This window comes from Eptesicus fuscus, chromosome 3 (genome assembly GCF_027574615.1).
Source record: "Eptesicus fuscus isolate TK198812 chromosome 3, DD_ASM_mEF_20220401, whole genome shotgun sequence".
NCBI classification, from domain to species: domain Eukaryota; kingdom Metazoa; phylum Chordata; class Mammalia; order Chiroptera; family Vespertilionidae; genus Eptesicus; species Eptesicus fuscus.
The window spans coordinates 8,473,968-8,494,778 of record NC_072475.1 but is presented as its reverse complement, the minus strand read 5'-3'; the positions used below and the strand labels follow the sequence as shown (position 1 = coordinate 8,494,778).

Genomic DNA, 20,811 nt, shown 5'->3' with positions numbered 1-20,811 from the left:
GGAAGGGAGAGGGATAGAGAGTTAGAAACATCGATGAGAGAGAAACATCGATCAGCTGCCTCTTGCACGCTCCCCACTGGGTATGTGCCCGCAACCAAGGTACATGTCCTTGACCGGAATCGAACCCGGGACCCTTGAGTCCGCAGGCCAACGCTCTATCCACTGAGCCAAACCGCTTAGGGCTATATCAACCTCTTCAAAGTGAAAGACTCTGTGCCCATTTCACAGCAGCACCGTTCACACTGGCAGCCCGCGTGTCCATCGACGGGGGAGGGATAAGCGACCGTGTCCGTCCACACAGTGGAATAGCATCCAGCCTTAACAAGGAATGAAATTCCAGCAAGGCTGCCATATGCAAAAACCTAGAGGACAACATGCTGAGTGAAATAAGCCGGACACGCAAAGACTGGAAAGTTCCGGAGGTGGATGGCGGTGGTGGTTGCACAAACCTGTGAATGTGCTTAATGCCACTGAGCTGTGCACTTAAAAGTGATTAAAATGAGCCCTGCTGGAGTGCTCAGGTGGTTGAGTGTCGTCCCATGCACCAAAAGGTTGCCGGTTCAATTCCCAGCCAGGGCACACACCTGGGTTGCAGCTTTAATACCTGGATGGCAACCCATCGATGTTTCTCTCTCTTTCTCTCTCCCTTCCTCTCTAAGCACGTCCTTGGGTGAGGATTTTTTAAAATTGTTAAAAATTTATATGTATTTTACTACAATTTAAAATTTTTTTTTAAATTTTAAGTGAATGACTAAACTCCCTGTGTGGCTGAGAAAATCACTCCCTTCAGGCCTGGCCCCTCCTCTGTGGGTTTGGGGTGGGACCTGGGATTAGAACTGGCTGGAAACCAGCATCTGAGCTCTGGGGCACCTCGGGCTCCGTGCCCTAATGCCGTCCCCTAACATTGGCCCCTAATGCCGTCCCCTAACATTGGCCCCTAATGCCGTCCCCTAATGCCGTCCCCTGACGTTGGCCCCTAATGCCGTCCCCTAATGCCGTCCCCTAACGTTGGCCCCTAACGTTGGCCCCTAATGCCGTCCCCTAACATCGGCCCCTAATGCCGTCCCCTAATGCCGTCCCCTAATGCCGTCCCCTAACGTCGGCCCCTAATGCCGTCCCCTAACATCGGCCCCTAATGCCGTCCCCTAACGTTGGCCCCTAATGCCGTCCCCTAACGTTGGCCCCTAATGCCGTCCCCTAATGCCGTCCCCTAATGCCGTCCCCTAATGCCGTCCCCTAACGCCGTCCCCTAATGCCGTCCCCTAATGCCGTCCCCTAATGCCGTCCCCTAATGCCGTCCGCTTGCCCCCACAGCGCCCTGGATTGGGAGTTCTTCTCAGTGGGAGAAGATTACTTCTTGGTGGTTGCCAACTCCTTTGACGGAAACACCTTCTCCGTAAACAGTATTATTTACAGGTAAGCAGCTTGGCAAGGCCGCACCCTTCTCCCCACCTGGCTCACCTGGGGTAGTCTCCCCTCCCCTGCCGGCGACCAGGCTCAGAGCGAGTCTCAGGCCTGGAGCCCATGGGCCGTCGCCTGGAGCCGCGTGCACCCGAGTGCCGGTCACGCCCTGGCTCAGCCAGGTGACCGCAGTCATGCCGATGCTCACATCTCTGAGTCTGGCCGGGTGCAGCACAGACACAGGATTCTATTCCGTGTTCCCACCCAGGACGCCGGCAGGTCTCTCCACGCGTCACGCGACTTCAGTAACAGTTCACGTCCTCACACGGGCACCGTGCCATCCTTGCTAAGCTCCCTTCCGGCTGTTGCTCACGTATTGTAAGCACAGCACCTGGGTTTTCCATCCCCATTTCCGGCTGCTTTTTGTGACCATTTCTGTGCCTCGCCATCTGACCAAACCACCGGACGATCAATTCTGATCGTTTTCTGGAGCAGAGACTCGTGGGAGTCCTGAGAACACAGCTGCCTCTGTGAATAGAAGCAACTTGGCCTCTTTCCTGCTCATGTTTTCACTGTTAGCCTAGCGTTCCCAGCAGCTAGAACCCCCAGAAGCACCGTGAGGCCGGCAGCGCGGCCGGCGGCCGTGGTGAGCGCAGGCTCAGGGTCGCAGGGCTGAGCGGGACAGGAGCCGGCGCCCGAGTCCGCGTGGTCCCGTGGGCCGGCGTGCCTCCGCGTGCGGCGTGGCTCTTCCCGGTGAATCTGTTGACGCAGTGACTTGTGAGAGGTTTCCTCGAATTCCTGGGACGAGTGCCACTTGATACTATGTAATTACTTAACCTGCCAGTGGCTACCAATTGTTTCGGGATGATTTAAGCGTTTTGCATCTTTAATAGGAAATGAAATTGCTCTGTGGTTTCCTTCTGGGGCCGTACCTTTACCCAGTGTGAGGTGGAGCCTAACTTAATGGTACCCGCTCCCAAGTTTCCCACCACGCCCCGGGGCTGGAAGAGTCTCAATAGTAGGATTTCGCTATTTCCTTCATGAGTAGGTTACACCCCGTTCTAAAGCCACCTGGGCCAGCTCCCTTTCCCAGTGCCTCCCGGGTCACTGGTGTCATCAGGTCTTCCATCTCTTCTTGAGACAATTTTGGTCATCTGTGTTTTACCAGAAACATCAGCTTTCTTTAGGCTTTCTAATTTTTTTTTTTTTTGCTGTAGAGTGTTCAACATGACAGCATGATTTTAAAATTAATTAAATGTATTAAGACTAAATTTTCAAACAGAGCCAGGAAAAATGGGAAGAATAAAAACAGTGAAGGAGGCTGTGACAGCGTGCAAGGAAAGCAGTGTGGCTTTTGCAGAAATAAATCTGTAGGGGGGTGTAATACACTCCACAAGAAAGCCAATAATTATGGCCATTTAATGTGATAAATGTTGTATTTCGATTCAATGAAAAAAGGATGCATTACTTAGTAAAATAATTTGTACATCATTTTCTGTCCATCTGGAAGAACATAAAGCTCTATTCCTGCTTCAGATTATGTAAAAAAAAATAAGTTTTATGAGGATTAGGCATCTAAATGTAAAAAAAAATTAAACTATAGAAATATTAGGAAAAAGCTAAGATGATTTTTTTTATAACCACAAAGTTATACAAGAAGACATGGCTGGAAATAGGTCACCTGGCTGACTACACACCTTTAAAAGTTTTAAATGGAGAAAGATATCCTATTCAAAATCAAAAGACAAACTTTACCACACTTAGGACAGAAAAGGAACCCCTACAAAGTCATAAAATACTTTTTTAATTCAGAAAAATGGGCAAAATCTATGAACAGGGATTTTCAGAAGAAAACAATGGAAGACGAGAATAAACACTGGAAGTTGTTATTCTCAAAGCAGGAGGGTGACACATTCTCTTCCCTCCATTCTCCTGGGAGTGATGCATGGAAGTGGGGGCGGGGGAACCCTGGCCCTTTCCCATCAGGACAGGGATCACCGGCCTTTCTGGAAAGTAGTCTGGAAAAATAACATTAAAAGGACTCATGCCTTTGAACCCGGCACCCTGCTGTGAGAGCTCCACCCTACAAAAGTTGGAACCACCTGTCCGTAAATCCCTTTTGAAGGCAAAACCCAGGAACCGCTGACTGCAGGAGCAGCGGGCCATGGGCGGGGTTCCGGATCCAAACCTGGGGGGCAGGGAGTGGCAGAGCCGTGTGCCGGGAGCGCGATTCCTTCACTGAAAAGCGGGGGCGCCGTACCCGTGTGGTGACAGGTGTGTGTCTGAGGGCAGGCGCCTCGATGTCAACTGTGACCCCAGGAGTGGGGACGGTGTGGGCTTAGCCCCTACAGTTACCCATCGAACTGCCAGGACCCTTCCCTGCCACTCCCCCTCCTCCTATCCCACCCCCCCTCCTGGCCCGGGTGGCAGAGTCCCCAAGGGCACTCTGGGCTGGGACCAGTGTCTGGGTGGATAGGAGGAGCTGCAGGGTGGTGGGCAGGGCAGGTTCCTTCTTCCAGGCCTCAGTTTCCCTCTTTGCAGGCTCCGGGTCTAGCTCTCTGAGAGTATAACCGGGCAGCTGTGCCGCCGGGGACATGGGGGAGGGGGAGGAGGCCTGGAGAAGAGCACAGAAGGCTGCCTGCCCACTGGGTGGGGGCAGGGGGGCGGGCAGGAGCCCGGGGAGTGCCCAGCCTGGACGTGCAGGCAGCTTCTCCCGCCCTGCACGCCGCCTGGCACAGACCGCCCGTCCGCGGCTGACGTGTCTCTCCCACAGGTGGCAGGGCTACGAAGGCTTCGTGGCCGTGCACAGCCTCCCGACCTTCGGCTGCCGGGACTGGGAGACCTTCCGCACCACGGCCGGCTCCTACCTCGTCTACTCCAGCGCCAAGGAGCCCCTCTCCCGGGTGCTGAAGCTCCGGACAGGGTGACGGGCCTGGCCCCCGGGAACAGGACCCACCTCACTGCACCCCGGGACCCCACCCGAGAAGCCCTGGAACCTCTGGGGAGATGCACCTCGCGCCCAGAGCGGCTGCCTCGCTGCCCCGGCCCTCCTCCAGCTGGAGACGTCCGTCACCTCTCTGGCCGGGTGCCCGTCGCGGACAGACCCGGCTGGCGCGTGGGCGCTCGCCCGGACACCGGAGCTGCCCTGCACGCCGGGGTGCCCTGCAGGGATGTCGCTTCACAGGAAAGCTCGTACAGTTGTTTACCTCACACGCGAAAGCCCGGTCACCTTCCCTGCGGCGTCCGCTTGGGGCCTGGCCACGCTGCCCTGGTTGGCGAGCGCAGACGGGGAGCAGGCGTGATGCCGCCCTGCACGTTCATACAGCTATTTATTGTACGTTGTCGACACTGAAATATATTTATGACTCTCTTTACACAGAGCAGGCTGCGTCTGCGTGTTTCGGGGCGGGGTGGGGCGGGGGGGGCTCGGCTCTCCGTGAGCACGGCCTGGGGCCTCGCTCTGCCACCGAAGCGGAGGCGCCCGCAGGTCCCCCGTCACCAGTGCGGCCGGAGGACGCCTCTCCTGCACAGAGCTGCTTCCTCGGGCCTCCGTTCACCCGTCACGGCGGCTGTGTGTGCAGGATGGCCTGGGCTGCCTCCTCGGGGCCAGTGCTCCCGCGGCTCCGCCTGAACACCCGAACCCTCGAACCCTCCACCAGGGCGGCCTCCTGCCTCCCTGGGATGCTGCTGGGGTGACATGACACCCTGGGAACCTGGAGGGGGCGGAGGGGCGGGGCCGGCACCACCCAGGCCTCGGGGTGGATGGGAATGCTCCGTGCCAGAGGCCTTGCTGGGGAGGCCGCCGGGGTCCGCATGGAGCCAGGAGACCACCGGAGGTGGCAAGGCCAGGCCTGCCCCGCAGTCCGCGCCGCCTGCTCGGGGAGGTGACTGCCGCAGGGGGAGGTGGGAGCCGGAGCTGAGCAGCAGGAAGGCCCCACGCTCGGTTGAACGCTCTGCTGTTTCCTCCTGAAAACTCGCAGTGATTTTTGCCCAAGATCACACAGCCAGGGCAGAGTGGCGGCTCCGGCCCCCGGAGCCCTGGCTCCCCGTGGTCAGTTCCCCACGAGGACAGGGCGGGCGCCCCACCCCCACGCTGAGCCTGCTCCTCCTCAGTCCAATCAGATCTGGGGTTTCCAGACCCTGAGCAGGGCCCGTCTGATTTCTAAAGGCTGAGATTTTTCTAGAGCCTCCTTCACGCCTTGTGGAGGGTGGGGCTGACCCCAGATAAGGATGTCCCCTCCCCAAGGAGAACAGCAAAGGGCAGGGGTGGGGCGGGGAGAGGTCTGGGCCAGGCCAGGGGACCTGTGAGAGAGAAGTCTCAGGCTCCTGCACCGCCTGGGTAATCCCACAGGCGTGGACCTTTCCCCCACTCTCCGTGTGCCCCCCCCACACACACTCATTATTCATTATTTTGGAGAAAGAAGATGTGCCCTTCACGCCAAGTCAGGCCCCACGGCAGCCGCCCCGGTGTCCCTGCTAGACCCCACATCTCTGCTGTCACTGTCCCTTAGGCCTGGCAGTATCCCTGCCCTGGGCAGCCAGGGCCCCGGAGTGTTTAGTCCCGCCCACCTGCCACTTCCCAATCCCTGAGCCTCAATTTACCCCTGGGGGAGAGGCAAACTGGGCACTGCCCATGACCTCCAAGCACCTCCCCTTCATAGCTTCTCTCTCTCTCTCTCTGGGGTCACCCAGACGTCCAGTTTTCTCTCTGCCCTGAGGGTGTCACCACAGGGTCTGGCTCACCACGGGGACAGGGTGGGGGGTGGAGGGGGTGGGAGGACTGGCGCCCAGAGAGGAAGGAGGCAGACACTCGGGTCGCCGGCACAGCGGCGCACGCGGGGAGCCGCCACGTCCCCGCGAGGACTTCCTCAGCCAGCCAGCGGCGCCACCTCGCCTTGGCACAAGCTTCAATCTCCTCTCCTGGGTGGAAACCAAAGCCACAAATCAGGACTTGTTTAAATTACGAATGCAAACAGGAGAAGGGACGTGCCGAGAACACTGAGATATTTACGTCTTTTCAAGTGAGGCGTGCTGGGTTTTATCCGGCGGATGAACGGCTCGCAGGGCAGCCTGCGGTTGCACGTGAGTTTGCCTGTGGTTTGACGGGCTCCATGCTTGTCTTGTTGACAAGCGTGTCGTGTTTCCTGCCCGACCGTCCCCACTCCGCTGAGCTGGGCGCCTTTGTAAGTCCACGGGGATCCTTCTCAACGGTCTTCACTGATAAGGAGCAAACCCTTTAAGAACATCTTAGCACAAACTGCACTTTTATTTGGAGTTGCTTCTTCGAGGTCATGATTTCTGGAGAAATACTTTCCACAGCAATTTTTGCATCTGCTCCTGACTTCCAGGGCTCCTCCTGAACCCCCAACAAGGCCCAGGACGGCCAGATGTGCGGAGTGGCCCCTGTTCCGTTGGTCCTGCCAGGACCGGGCCTTTCTGTCTCGCCGTCTGCCAGGCTGGGACGTGGAGGGCTGCTGACTTGTCTTGTTTTCACCGTGGCCATCACGCCTGGTGTCAGGGTTACTGGGCTTTTCTTTTTTTTTTTTTAATATATTGATTTTTTTACAGAGAGGAAGAGAGAGGGATAGAGAGTTAGAAACATCGATGACAGAGAAACATCGATCAGCTGCCTCTTGCACACCCCCTACTGGGGATGTGCCCGCAACCAAGGTACATGCCCTTGACCGGAATCAAACCTGGGACCTTTGAGTCCGCAGGCCGACGCTCTATCCACTGAGCCAAACCGGTTTCGGCAGGGTTGCTGGGCTTTTCCTGTAGCGCCCGTTAACTTTGCCAACACCCATCCCCTGCCCTCCACCACACACACACACACACACACACACACACACACACATGCACGCACATCCCACCTATGCACACACACACATCCCACACATGCACACACATACAATGCCAATCAAAATCCCAAAGCTTGCCTTTTTTAAAAAATGGTTTGTTTTTTTTTTATTGATTTCAGAGAGGAAGGATGAGGGAGAAAGAGATAGAAACATCAATGATGAGAGAGAATCACTGATCAGCTGCCTCCTGCACGCCCCCTACTGGGGACTGAGCCTGCAACCCAGGCATGTGCCCTTGCCCGGAAACGAACCTGGGACCCTTCAGTCCACAGGCCCGACGCTCTATCCACTGAGCCAAACCAGCTAGGGCCCAAAGCTTGCCTTGTTAACTAATGAAGTGATCTACGGAGCATTTCAAAGAATTCACAGGCAGAATAAAATAAAATAAAAACTTTGAAAAAATGAGGGAAAGCTTGGCCTCCAGGTATTAAATTATACTAAAATTAAACAAGTCAACCTGGTGTTGGCATAACCTGGTAAAGTTAAAGTTACAGATACTGGAAAGCAAAAGGTTCTAGAATAGATTTCCCCCCTATTTGGAGGAAATGTTTTACTTTTCTAAAGGTGAGACAATGGAAGAAAATGAAAGGGAAGGTGGAGATGACAGAGGGATGGTTGCATATCTGTCGAGCATATACTGTTATGTTAAAACGTAAGTAAGTGGAGGTCAGACGCCAGCACAGATGGGTGACGCTATCGGCACGCCCAGGGCTTGATTCATTCCGTCAGTCCTTGGTCTGAGGAGCCCTAACAAACACGGGAACCAAGGCCCACACGGGACCCAGAGCAGAGGGCGTGAGCAGACATTCCCAACAGAAGACATCCCAGCGATGAAAACAGACTTAAGTTATGATGAGTTCCAGCCACAGTCAAGGCCCCTTATGAGTGTCGCAACAGCAGGCGCCCCTGGGCCAGCAGCCGTGGTGACCAGGACCTGCCTGGGTCCTGCATGGGGGCTGCTCAACCATTAAAACGGAGCCAGGCACTTCCTCTTGGTTTGCGACAAGAATGCCTCAGGGAAAACCGCAGTCTTGGCCTCATTGTTGTGATGTCCAGACCAACAGACTGATTTTTGAAGACGACTTCTTAGCTCAGGGCAAGGACAGGAAGCTTGGCGACCACTCTGAACCCTTGGTCCAGTGACTTCTGCAGGGGCTACGGAGAGACCGCAAAGCACCCGGGGAGGTTGGTGGGGGGCGGGGTCCAGCTGACCACCCGCAGGGCGACCCTCTGGTCAACATTACTAATTCCGAGATCTCCCACAGAGAGATGGCAGGACCCGGCCCTGGCGCCCAGAAGTGGGCGCAGAGAGGGTGGTAGCTGAGCCAGAGACAGTGGGGGTGCTGAGGGCTCTCAGGAGGACAGCAGGTGCCAGTCCAAGGGGGGCACCTCCAGCCCACCCGGTGGATGGGGAGGGTGCCCTGGTGGGGCCTGGCAGGGCAGCACCTAAGAGCTGTGCTGGAGGGCCTGGCCTAGCTGCCCATCCTGCATGTGGTCCCCTCGGGGAAGTCCAGTGCAGAGGTGACCGCTGCTCAGAGACGCCGCCGGGCCCTCGTCACTGACCTTCCGGGGGTCTGAGTGTGTGCGGTGGGCAGGGGTGGAGGGAGGAGGGCGGCAGGGCTGAGCAAGCGTTCTCATCGGTTCCCCTGCCCTGAGCTGGCCGAGGGGTGGGGTGGGGGCGGGAGTGGGTGTGACTTCATGTGATAAGAGACTTCAGTGGCTGACGACTCCGTCTCCTGACTGGGGGTTCGCCTGCCACAGTACAAACGGGGTGAAAGAAGAGTCACCACATCCGTAAATAAAATCACTGAGCTGGTCTCCCTTTGGGGTTTTCTCCGCATCTCAGTGGCTCCGACTTCCTGCCTGGCTGCTGACGTCTGTCTGCTGACCTCTGTCTGCCGTCCACGGCTGCCTGCTACACCCCAGCTCAGCATTCACCAGCTCCTGGGACCTTGGACAAATCATCTCACCTATCGGTGCCTCAGTTTCCCCATCTGTTAACATGGCCTCCGGAACCAGTTTTCCAGGGGGTGGCCACTCTCCCCCTACTCCCTGGTTTCTCCTCCTTCCTCCTCTCCAAGAGCAGCTGAGCTGGCAGGAAGGTTAGCCCGGGGCCTGTCACTCGGGGATGCTCTCTCCGCCTCTCTTTGCACAGAAAGCAGGCCAGCATTGTCAGCTGCGCCTGGGAGTGGGGCCTGATAGCCAACCCAGGTCCACTCCCTTTCCTGCCAGTGCTGTTGCCATGGTTACAGATGCAGCCACCCAGGGGCTCAGATGCAGCATCCCAGACTGGACTGTGAATCCGGCTGCCCTGCCTCCCGCGCTGGCCCCTCCTCGGTCTGAGGCTGAACCGAGGACTCACCTCCTTGTGTTGATGATGCTCCAAGGCTCGTGTTTCCTGAGTGAGAACTTGCAGGCCCAGACGTCAGAGGGCGGATTCCAGGCCAGCTCTGCCCCAAACAAACCGCCTCCTGACTCGTCATTCCCCCTCCAGCCCTCACAACCTCGGATTGAACATGGAAATACTCTCTACCGTGCCAGGCCACTGTGAGCGTGAGCCGAGGCCCCTTATGAGTTAGCCCGGCCCCGGGTGTGCTGTCCGGGGACTTCACGGCTGCTGCCCCCTTCCCAGTGGACGGCCGGCCCGGGGCCACCCTGAGGTCTGAGAGCGGCTGCTGACTTCCCTGCTGTGTCCCACAGGGTGTGCGTTTGGCCTCACCCCGTGACCCAGCCCCTCATGCCACGGGCTCGCAGGCCTGGCTCCGCTGCCCGGCCGGGTCTGCAGGGAAGGCAGGTCTGCAGGAGAGGTCTGGGTTGGGGGCGTGGGGGCCGCAGAGGGGCGGACAACAGAATCCACTCCAGCCGATTGAAGCACAAGGAGGTTTATTGAGGGCTCAGAGAGTGGGGAGGACGGTGGAATCAGACTTAGACGCAACTTCCAGGAGGAGGACTCCCGGCCCCACTCCAGGCTGCTGCCATGGCCGGGAACTGCCTCAAGTCCAGAACATTCCACCTCCCACGGCCTGTGCCAGCAGCCCTGCCTCCCCAGGTAACTCAGCCCAGGATCAAAGTCCCTGCGAACGCTTCTGTGAGGACCCGCTGCAGGAGAGCCGGTCAGCAGGCAGGGCCGGTGCCCAGCGCCCATGCGGGTGCCCAGGGGCCTCTGCTCACTACACCCCTCTACCCCATGAGGAACCCCAAAGTTGTCTGGCCTGGACCCCCGGGCCCTGTGAAGGGCCTGTTACCTGGATGGCAAAGAGAGCCAGGGGCCGCTCTGACCTCACTGCCCTCCGACTGAAATGGGCCGGCGGAGACACCCCTTTTGCCATGCCACCACCATTGTCAACACTCATCCCCTGGACAGGGCCAGCCTGACCCCGGCCTCTACAGATGTAAGATGGGGTCAAACACTGGACCCGATGGGGTGGGGTGGGGTGGGGAAGGCTGCGTCAGCCCAAGGACCCAGAGGGCACCCAGGGGCCCATACTCAATATGGCAGCAAAGAATGTGGGGGTGCAGGCAGGGCATCATCCTAAGGGGTTCCTTGAGGGAGAGGAAGGAGGAGGGGAAGAGGAGGAGAAAAGAGAAGAGGAGAGGGCTGTGCCCTGAAACAGTTCTCAGGCACCAGGGCTGGGAGCTCCGTGAGCAGGAAGGAGCTGGGGGTCTTGGAGTTGAGGTCCTGGGGGTCTTCCTGGAGGGAGGTGTCCTCCCCTGGGAGACTCCATGAGGGGCGAGGACCCCCGAAAGGCTGGGGGTGGGCAGCCCCTGGCGGCTCTCGATGCGAGGGAGAGGGCCCTTGAGTGCTCTAGGTCCTCGCCCACCTCCCCGCCCCCACAGGGCCCACCCAAGGGAAGGGGGCCTTGGGCTGGGGGCCAGCAAAGGGGTGGGAGGGGGAAAGCCCACCTACTCTCCATGCACCCCCCAGAAGAGCCACGTGTGGTGGCATCCAGGCGCTGGCTGATTGGGGGGTAAGAGAAATGGAGTCCCTAGCAGCAAGGAGGGGCACCCCGAAGTGCTAAGGCTGGTGGCACCCACAGGACATGAGAGGCCTTGGCAGGGCCCTGACACTCCCCTCTACCCCTGGGCCCGTGCTGCTCTCTTCCCCTGACCCAGGGGTCACATCCACCAGGGAGGCCCACAGGAGGTGAGCTCCCTGTGGGGTGGGACCTCTGCCCCCACCAGTGCACATGGGATGGGTGGGGAAGGGGACCCAGATCACCCAAGGAGGCTATGTCCTGCTGGTCACAGCCTTTGTCACACACGTGGACAGACTTCTTGGTTTGAGCTGTCACTGGAAAGGTGGGCAGGGCTGTGGGCTGGCGGCCTGTGGAGCAGCAGGTGGGCATTGATGGCCACGTCAGCCCTGCCTCCCACGCCCACTCTGGCCCCTCTCTTTACCCTGCACGTGCTGTGCACCCCCCACACCCCGCCCCCGCGAACACAGGCGCAGCGCCTTAGGGTGTGGGAGGGTATCTGGAACCTCTTGGCGGGTCCTTGCTAACGCACCGTGGCTGAGAAGTCACAGCCGTGTTCGGACGAGCCTTTCGGGTCTCTGGTGCACGGCTGGGTCTCCGGATCAGCGTGTAAATGCGGCCCCACATGCGTTGCCCACGTCAAGTCACTCGGAACTTTCCAAGTACCCACCACCCGCCATCGTTCATCGCTTCTGAGCTTCTGCTTGATGAGGCTCCTGTCCTTCATCCCTTCAGTTCATAGCGATTTATCCCTATTTGCTTCCCCCCCCCAAAAAAAAAAAAAAAATAGTGCAAAATATAAACACTCACCAAAAGACAGTAACCTAAAAATGGGAAGATGAATCAGAGTCATACAGGTGGAGGTAACGTCTACCCTGGACGTGTAGCTATATAAGAAAACCGAGCACTCAATGAGCTCTGAGAGTCCTGGCAGCAAAGGTGGAGAGAGAGAGAGAGAGAGAGAGAGAGAGAGAGAGAGAGAGAGAGAGAACTTGTTGTTGGAGAAAAGGAGGAGTCCCGTTGATTGGCCTTGAAACATCCCTCATCAGTCCTGCCCTTTGAAAGGAGCTGCTGTAGGTGTTGGTGAGTAGAAAAGCAAGGCACGGCGGCGGCCAGCGATGACCGGCGTTCCCACAAGCCAGGCAGACAGCGGTGGGACCCAGGCAGGCCGAGCTTGTCCTCGGGTTCCTCTCTGCGGTGTTTTGGTTTCAGGTTTGGGGTGTTTCCCCCCTCTCACCGGACTGAAGTTTGGGTCCAAGTGTTATTCCTCACCATCATTCTGAGAATAAACACGGTTGTTCCCTCCCTTCCCTCTCCAGCAAACCTGGCCTCTCCTACTTGGCTCTGGACAGATTCTGTGGTCCAACGGGTTCAGGAAATACTAGGGGGGCAGAGGCGAGTCCGTCCCGCAGGGTAGGGCCACCTGTGCCCTCGACAGGTGAATCTGCACCCCACACTCCACCGGGGATATCCGTAGTCATGAACACGACAAGCCCGTTCACTCCCACGGGGGCCACACGGGAGAGGCTTGCGAGTGGGAGGGACATCTTGGAGGCAGCCCGGTTTTAAGTCCCGACCGGATCGTTTCCTGACTGTGTCATCACGGGCAAGTCGGTCCGTCCTCTGAGCTTTCGTGTCTCCCTCCGTCAGCGGGTCTGATGGGAGCATTCCCTGGCTCGAAGGGCGTTGCGGTGACTCAGTGCAGTTGGAGGAAGTGTTCGGCCAGTGTGCACTGCACAGAAGTAGCTGTGACTGCCACCTGGCCGGGGGAACGCCAGGGGCGTGAGTCAGTCACCACCTGCCACAGGGTGATGGCACTCCGCGGGCACTAGGATGCAGGGCCGAGGGGGTCCTTGGACACGGGGGTGCTGGGCAGGGATTTCAGGTACTCCAGGTGTCTCCTGGCATCCTCCTGGTTCTGACGCACATAGTACACGACGTAGGTGATCACCATGGCGAACCAGCCGAACATGGTGACCAGCATGGCCACGTCGGTGGTCTTGTGGTGGGTGCTGCAGAAGCTGACGCCGGCATCCAGGGCCTGGATCAGCGGCTTCCCCACGTACTCCTCCTGCACGGAGGTGTGGCAGGCGATCTCGTCCACTGAGTCGGGGTCCAGCTTCAGCTTCCACAGGACCTCCTGCAGGGCACACTCACAGTGCAGGGGGTTGTGGGACAGGCGGATCTTGGCGTTGAGCTTGCTCAGGGCGTCCTTGGGAATCCTGCGGATGCGATTGTGAGACAGGTCCAGCAGCCGCAGGCCCCCCGCCAGGCCCGAGAAGGCAGCGGGGCCGATGGTCTCGATGGCGTTCTGGGACAGGTTCAGCTCTCTCAGCTGGCTCAGGTGCTGGAAGGCTCCGTTGGGGACGCGGGCGATCTTGTTGGCGTCGAGCTTCAGGAACACGGCGTTGGCGGGGATGTCCTTGGGGATCTCCTGCAGGCCGCTCGCGCTACAGTGGACGGCCACGTCCCCATTGTGGTCGGGGCACTGGCAGCTCTGCGGGCAGGAGGTGCCCAGGCGAAGGCAGAAGAGGAGGAGGAGGCAAGACCCTCCCATGGGGGCCGGCTCGGACGAGAGGCTCTGCTTGCCCAGGGGGCCCATCCTGACCGCACCTGGGGGCAGACGGCACGCTCCTCTGGCCCAGGGCTGTGGGCCTACATCCTTCCCCACTTTCCTGGACGCTGCTTCCGATACGGGCATAAACTCTTGTCCTCGCCTGCCAGGAAAACGTGTTTTCTTTCCGTTCTAAAACAGAGGAGCAATCGGCATTGTCCACGGGGTTCAGCTGGCACCCAGGCACACCTTGACTTTGAGGAGACACCACAGGCAAATTGAAGCCTCTGACCAGTGGAGGGGAGGAGGTCGGGGGTCGGGGGGGTCTCTGGAACTTATTTCTGGGGACTCCCAATGCCACCAGAAGAGCAAGAGCAGGCTCTACTGACCTCTGGTTGGGGGGGAGGCACCCATCAACACGGTGGGACAGCCCTGCCACCTAAGCTGGACACACCCTCTAGACACCCAGGAACCAGGGGCCTGGACAACACTGGGTGATGGCAGCCTGGGGCCCACCCCCTCCCCGGCCCTCAGGGTGGGAATCGGAAAGACTGACTGCAGAGCCCGAACCAACCCACAACCACGGGGAACCAGCGGCTCCCCACTCGCGGCCAGGCTGCTGCAGAAGCTTAGCACTTTGCTAATTTTGACAACCCTTAAAAATCCCAACACTAAATAAAGCTCTTCTCTGCCAGCCCTAGCAGGCACAGCCACCCGGCCCCTGCCCCGGGGTGGGCGCCTTTTATCTCCATTATGCTTGGGAAGGAAGGAGAAGGAGAAAAGAGAAAAGCCAAGCCCTGGGCGCGCGCTGCGCTGGGGCGTGGAGTGGCGGGGCCGCGCGGGGGCCTGGGCTGGAGGGGCTCGGACCCCGGGGACCCCGAGACCCCCGGGACCCCTGGGACCCCCGGGACCCTGGGAACCACGGGCGGGTAATAGACAGGGACACGGTGTCCACGCTCCCGGGAGGGGTGGGGGCTTTACCTGCGCGGCCGCGACCGGAGGCTGCTCTGAGCGAGGATCTCCGTGGCTCGGAGCCCGACCCGGCGCCACACCCTGGCGCGGCGGGGACCCCGAGGCCGGCACCCAGGGCTGCCTGGGCTCTGCCTGCACTTCGCGGGCGGGGTCTGGGGGCGGGGCCTCGGCGAGGCGGGGCAGGGCGGGGCCAGGACGACGCGGGAGCCTGAGTCGAGGGCGGAGCCTGGGGGCGGGACTAGAGGGCCCGATGGGGCGGGGCCTTGGGCGTAGCCTGTGGGAAAGCGTGGGGCGGGGCTGGGGTGGCTCTTTCGAGTGGGTGCGTCTCAGGGACTGTGGGCGGGGCCTAAGGGCGGGGCGGGCCCGTGAGCACACAGAGCCCCGCCCCTCCCGGGTCCACCCAGCTGCGCGCGGTGGGGAGTGGGGGGCGCGAATCCCCGCTTGGCGCTGACACCTGCAAGCGAGGGGCCTGAAGACCCCGGATCTGCGCGAAGCCCTTGCGGTGAGTCCCTCTTGCGGTGCGTCCCTCGGACCCAAAAGCTGGGTAGTGGGGTGAGGTCTCCACCCACCTGAGTCCCCTCCTGCCCAGGACTCTCACTCCACCCCCACCTTCTGTGTGTTAGGGACCGTGCACGTGGGCCTGGGGAAGGATAGGGAATGTGTAAGCGGCGGCATTTAAAAGCAGCTTTATTGTGGTGTGGTTGATATACAAGAAACCACACGTCTAAATTTGGTAAGTTTTGACATTTGTATACACTCGTGAAACCATCACCGTAATGCACGCAGTCCATGCCCCAGTTCCACCCTTGGTACTCCCTCCCCTCCTGACCCCCACCCCAGGCCAGCACTGATCTGCCTGTCGCTGTAGATGAAGTTGGCATTTCTTAAAATGTATGTAAATGGAATCACAGGTTTGTGCTTTTTTGGTCTAGTTTCCTTCACTCAGCAGGATTATGTGTTTATCAAGTTACTCGTTTTAGGGCTGACTAGTCATTCATCCTATGAATGTTCCAGTTTACGTATCTGTTTGCCTGTTCCTGGACATTGGGGTTGTTTCCATTCGTTGCCTATTACAAATAAAGTGATACAAACATTGTGTCCAACCGATGTTTGGACAAATACTCATTTCTCTTGGGTAAATATCTAGGAGTGGAATGGCTGGGTCACCTGTAGCTGTAAGTTTAATTTGAAAGAAACTCACAGGATGACTGTACTAGTTTACAGTCCTGCCCACGGTGTGTGCTCACACCCTCGCCGGCACCTGGCATGTCAGCCTTCTTAATTTTAGACACTCGACTAGGTGTGTAGTGGAATCTCATTGTGGTTTGAATTTATACTTCCCCGGTGACTAAATGATGGTGAGCATCTTTTCATCTGTTTACTTGCCATCTGTCTTCTTTAGGGAAGTGCTCTGTTCAGATCTTTTACCCACCTTTAAACGGGTTTTCTTATTTTGAGTTTTGAGAATTCTTTATATATTCTGGATACAAGTCCTTTATCAGATACGTGATTTGTAAATATTTTCTGAGTCTGTGGATTGTCTTTTCATTCTCTTAAAAGCTTTTCAAAGAGAAGGTTTTAATTTTTATGAAGTCCAGGTTAGCAATTTTTCTTATATGGATGGTGCTTTTTGGGTCATATGTAAGAAATCTTTGCCTAACTCAAAGTCACAAGGGTTTTTATAGTGTAAGTTTTGCCTTTGGTTTTAATATCCAACTTGAATTAATTTTGATACACGGTGTGAAATATGAGTCCAAGTTTATATTTTTGTGTGCATATGGATATTCAGTGTTCCAGAACTATTTGTTGAAAAATTACTTTTTCTCTACTGAATTACGTTTGTACTTTTGTTGAAAATCAGTGATCCACATCTGTATGAGTCTATTTCTGTATGCTCTGTGTTCATTTGGTCTATTTGCCTATTTTTATGCAAATGTTCCAAGCTGTCTTCATAGCTGGATCTTTATAATAATTCTTGAATTCAGGAAGTATCAATTTTTCAACTTGGTTCTTTCATAATGTTTTTTGGTCATCCAAGATGTATTTCCTCATCTTCCCAACTTCTTCTAAAAAAGCCTAGTAGGATTTTGTTGGGGATTGCATTGACTCTATAGGTCAGTTTGAGAGAATTAACATCTTGACAATATTGAGTCTCCAATCCATGAACATGGTATATCCTTTCATTTATTTAGAGCTTCTTTTATTTCTTTCATCTGGGTTTTATAGTTTCTGATTACAGATCTTGCACATCTTTTGTCAGATTTATCTCTGATTATTTATTGTTAATGGCATTTTTGTTTCAATTTCTGGTTTTTGATTACTAATTTGTAGAAGCAAAATGGATTGATCTTAACTTTGCCAAACTCATTTATTAGTTCTAGTAACTTTTAAATAAACACTTCAGGATTTTCTACATATGCAATCATCTTCTCTGTAAATAAAAAGATTATGACTTATTTCTCTACAGTTTGGATGTGTTTTAAATTCCTTTTCATGCCCAATTGCACTGGCTTGAGACTCTAGTTTAATACTGACCAGAAGCAAGAGATCTCCTTGTTCCTGATATCAGGGGGAGAGCATTCAGTCTTTCACCATTAAAAACAATGTTGGCTGCAAGTTTCCTGTAGCTATCCTTGTCCGTGTGAGGAAGTGTCCTTCTATTACTAGTTTGCTGAGAGTTTCTATCAGAAATGCTTGTTGGACTTTGTGAAATGTTTTCTGCATTTATTGAAAATCTTTTTTTTTATTCTGTTAATATTATGGATTATACTGATTGATTTTCAAGTGTTAAGTCAACCTTGTGTTCTTGGGATAAATCACAAGAAATCTTTGCCTAACTCAAATTCACATCATGTAGTATCATTTTATATGTAGAGATGGAACTTCTGAGGTTATTTTTTCCTTGATTGAATGTTGACAGTTTGTATTTCTTAAGGAATTGTCCATTTATCTAATGGACAATTGTTGAATTTATCAGCATAAAGTTGTTCATAATATTCTGTTATTAATCTTTCAATGTAAAGTGATGTCACCTTTCTCAGTCCTGATATTGGTCACGTGTGTCTTCGCTCTTTTCTTTTACTCATCAGTCAGGAGAGAAATTTGTCAATTTTATGGATATTCCCAAAGAACCAGTTTTTTGTTTCATTGGTTGCTCTATTGTTTTCCCTTTTTTATTGACTTCCACTATGACGTTTATGCTTTCTTTTGCTTACATTGGGTTTAAGTTTCTCTTCTTTTTCTGGTTTCTTAAGGTGAAAGTTAGGCCACTAATTTGAGGCCTTCTTCTTTAGAACAGGCTACAAATTTCCCTCAAAGTCCTGTTTTCGATGCACCCCCGAAATTTTGATATGTTGTATTTTCTTTTTTTAAAATATATATATTTCTTTATTGATTTCAGAGAGGAAGGGAGAGGGGAGAGAGATAGAAACATCAATGATGAGAGAGAATCATTGATTGGCTGCCTCCTGCACGCTCCCCACTGGGGATCGAGCCTGCAACCCGGGCATGTGCCCTTGGCTGGAATCGAACCCAGGACCCTTCAGTCTGCAGGCCAACACTCTATTCACTGAGCCAAACCAGCTAGGGTGATATGTTGTATTTTCATATTCATTGGGTTAAAAATATTTTCTAATTTTCCTTTTGATTTCTTTTCTTTTCGTGATCCATGGATTTAGAAGTGTTATTTTGTTTTCAGACATGTGGTCCAGAGAGGTTTCTGTTTTTTACTTATTAATTTAAATCTATTTCTGTCAGAGAACATACTCTGTATGTTTTGGACCCTTTTACATTTGTTGAGACTGATTTTCTGGTCCAGAATATGGCCTGTGTTAATCATTGTCCTGTGTGCACTTAAACGTGAGTTCTATTGTTGCTCAGTGGAATGTTGATGAGGTCAAGTATGATATTCAACTGTTCTATATCATGACTTTCTGCCCACTTACTCTATTAATTACTGAGAACGAGGTGTTGCCGTCTTTGACTCTGATTGTAGATTTATCTGTTTCTCCTTGTAGTTCTGTTTTTTTGCTCTATTTATGCATTTTGAAAGCCTATATTCAGATCATGTCCTCTTGATTAAATGGTCACCTTGTCATTGGAAAATGGCCCTTCTTACCCCCCAGATTCTTTGTCCTGAACTCCGCTCTGACACTAACAGCCACCCCAGCTGTCTTTTCATTAGGTTCACATGGGCTACCTTTTCCCATCCTTGGGCTTTTAACCTCGCGTGTCTTATACTTAGTTTCCTTCGGGATTTCCATAGCATTCAAGTATCTTTTTTAATATGTTTGTTAACTACAAAGGTGAGAATAGTAACCTTACAGTGGAGAAGCCCAGCTTCTGGTTTCTTACAGTAAGAAACCACCTTACTCTGTGACCAAGGTCAAATCTCAGTAATAAGACGGACAGCCATCATGTAGCCTCTCGATGCGATGGACGGAGACCCAGCATCGCTTTTGTGGTGTTCTTGCCCCAAATGCACCATCTGCCATCGTGAGAGCACTCCAGACCCACGTGGAAGGACGGCGACCAAGGGACTGATCAGTTCGCGTCAAAAATGAAGGAAGGGGTCGTAAAAGCCAAGAAAGGCCTGAGTCACTGTTACGGGTTGGAAAAGACGAAGGAGAAGTAGCTAACTGCGGCGCGGGGCCCTCCAACAGACAAGGACATTCGTGGAAAAACGAGGGACACGGGCTAAGGCCGGTCGTTCCGGGTCTAGTGCTTCCCCATTGCCGACGTCCTGCGTCAAAGCTCATTGAAGGGATAATTGGGGCAGGTGGGCTCCAGTCTGTCTGCCTCTTTCTGCCCCTCGGATCCCTTGTCCTCTTTTCCTGACTTCCCTTGGATTGAGTAGTTTTTAGTCCATTCTCTCTCCTTAGTTGTCTCCCGTCTGTAACGGTCGCTGTGTCGTTTCCTGCTTTGGGGGAGAGCGTCCAGCATCACAGCCCTTCGCCAGGCCACCCTGGGCCCCTCGGCCAGTGAGAGCCCTGCAGCCGGCGCGCACCCCTTGGGGCTGGGCTGTGGCCGCACGGTGTATGTCCACATGTGCAGCAACCCCACAAGACATATTATTTCTGCCTTCCACAGCCAGCTGCCTTTCAGAGAGGTTAACATACTGTCAGCCAGGAAGCTGCTGGTATGTTATTTTTCTGGCAAATTATGGAACGTTTTTAATATTTAAAGTAAACCAAGTATATGGCGGCCACCAAGAGAAGTACAGTATGGATGCCAGTGAGTGCGAGGGGCCAGACACTCAGAACTCACACTGTGTGTTTCTGTTTATGGGAAGTTCAAGAGCAGGTAACACTCCGGGGTGGTGGGACTCGGGATGGGATTGGGGATGGGGGTGGGAGTGGGGGGGGCTGGGGGGAGGGCTGGGGATGGAGGGGGCTCCTGGGGCGGGTGTTACGGATCTGGATCTGGGTGCTGCTTGTTAACATAAAAAATCCATCGGCGGATCACACTCACGTGTGCAGTGAAGAACGTGTGCTCCTGACTAACGTGCGGAGCAGGCGTGCCACTCAGAGGGGAGCCCACGTGGGAATGACGTGCACGTGGACGGGTGGACGGACCTGTCAGTTCCAGGTGCCCGAGTAAGGCTGTGTCGAGCTGTCTCCCGGCGCTTGGCTCTTGGCCTCCCTGACTAGTGATGACGTCAGAGGGCCACCGGAGGCTCTGGCTGCCGGCCAGACCCAGGCTGCAGGCCCTGTGAGAGCCTCGCTCGCTGTCCATTCCGGGCCATGAGTCAGTGTTCCCAAACACACCAGCAACCTTCTGATGCCATCCTGGCCACGTGCTCTGCCCACCAGGCCGTCCTTCTTACTGTAATTGGAGTCCGGGCTGATTATCTGGCTTACTTATCCACCCGGAACCGGCTTCGTGGCCCCAGGGAGCAAATGCAGCTCTGCGGCTGGTTAATTGCCTCCCCGTCAGGGAGGCTGTTTTGCAGGGTGAGGTCTGAGTGCTTCTCTCTGGGGAGGAGTGAGGAGCCGAGCGCGGCATCGCCAGGGCCGGATGAAATCAGGCAGATGAACAAAGCACCCGGGGGGGC

The 20,811-nt window shown here is 55.1% G+C and overlaps 2 protein-coding genes across 2 annotated transcripts in view; one reads left to right on the top strand and one right to left on the bottom strand.

Annotated features, from left to right (window-relative positions):
- TSPEAR (thrombospondin type laminin G domain and EAR repeats) overlaps window positions 1-4,779 on the top strand; it is a 57,588-nt gene extending 52,809 nt beyond the window's left edge. The window contains exons 10-11 of the mRNA XM_054713599.1: window positions 1,315-1,416; window positions 4,175-4,779. Coding sequence (XP_054569574.1) covers window positions 1,315-1,416; window positions 4,175-4,328 — 256 coding nt within the window. The 3' untranslated portion in view covers window positions 4,329-4,779. The remainder of the gene's footprint in view (window positions 1-1,314; window positions 1,417-4,174) is intronic.
- A 7,404-nt stretch (window positions 4,780-12,183) lies between these two features.
- On the bottom strand, window positions 12,184-14,884 carry LRRC3 (leucine rich repeat containing 3). The gene is made up of 2 exons (XM_028151782.2): window positions 14,769-14,884; window positions 12,184-13,979 (listed from the first exon to the last, which is right to left on the bottom strand). The coding sequence occupies exon 2, from the start codon at window positions 13,932-13,934 to the stop codon at window positions 13,062-13,064; it is 873 nt and encodes a 290-aa protein (XP_028007583.2). The 5' UTR covers window positions 13,935-13,979; window positions 14,769-14,884; the 3' UTR covers window positions 12,184-13,061.
- Window positions 14,885-20,811: the final 5,927 nt, after the last annotated feature.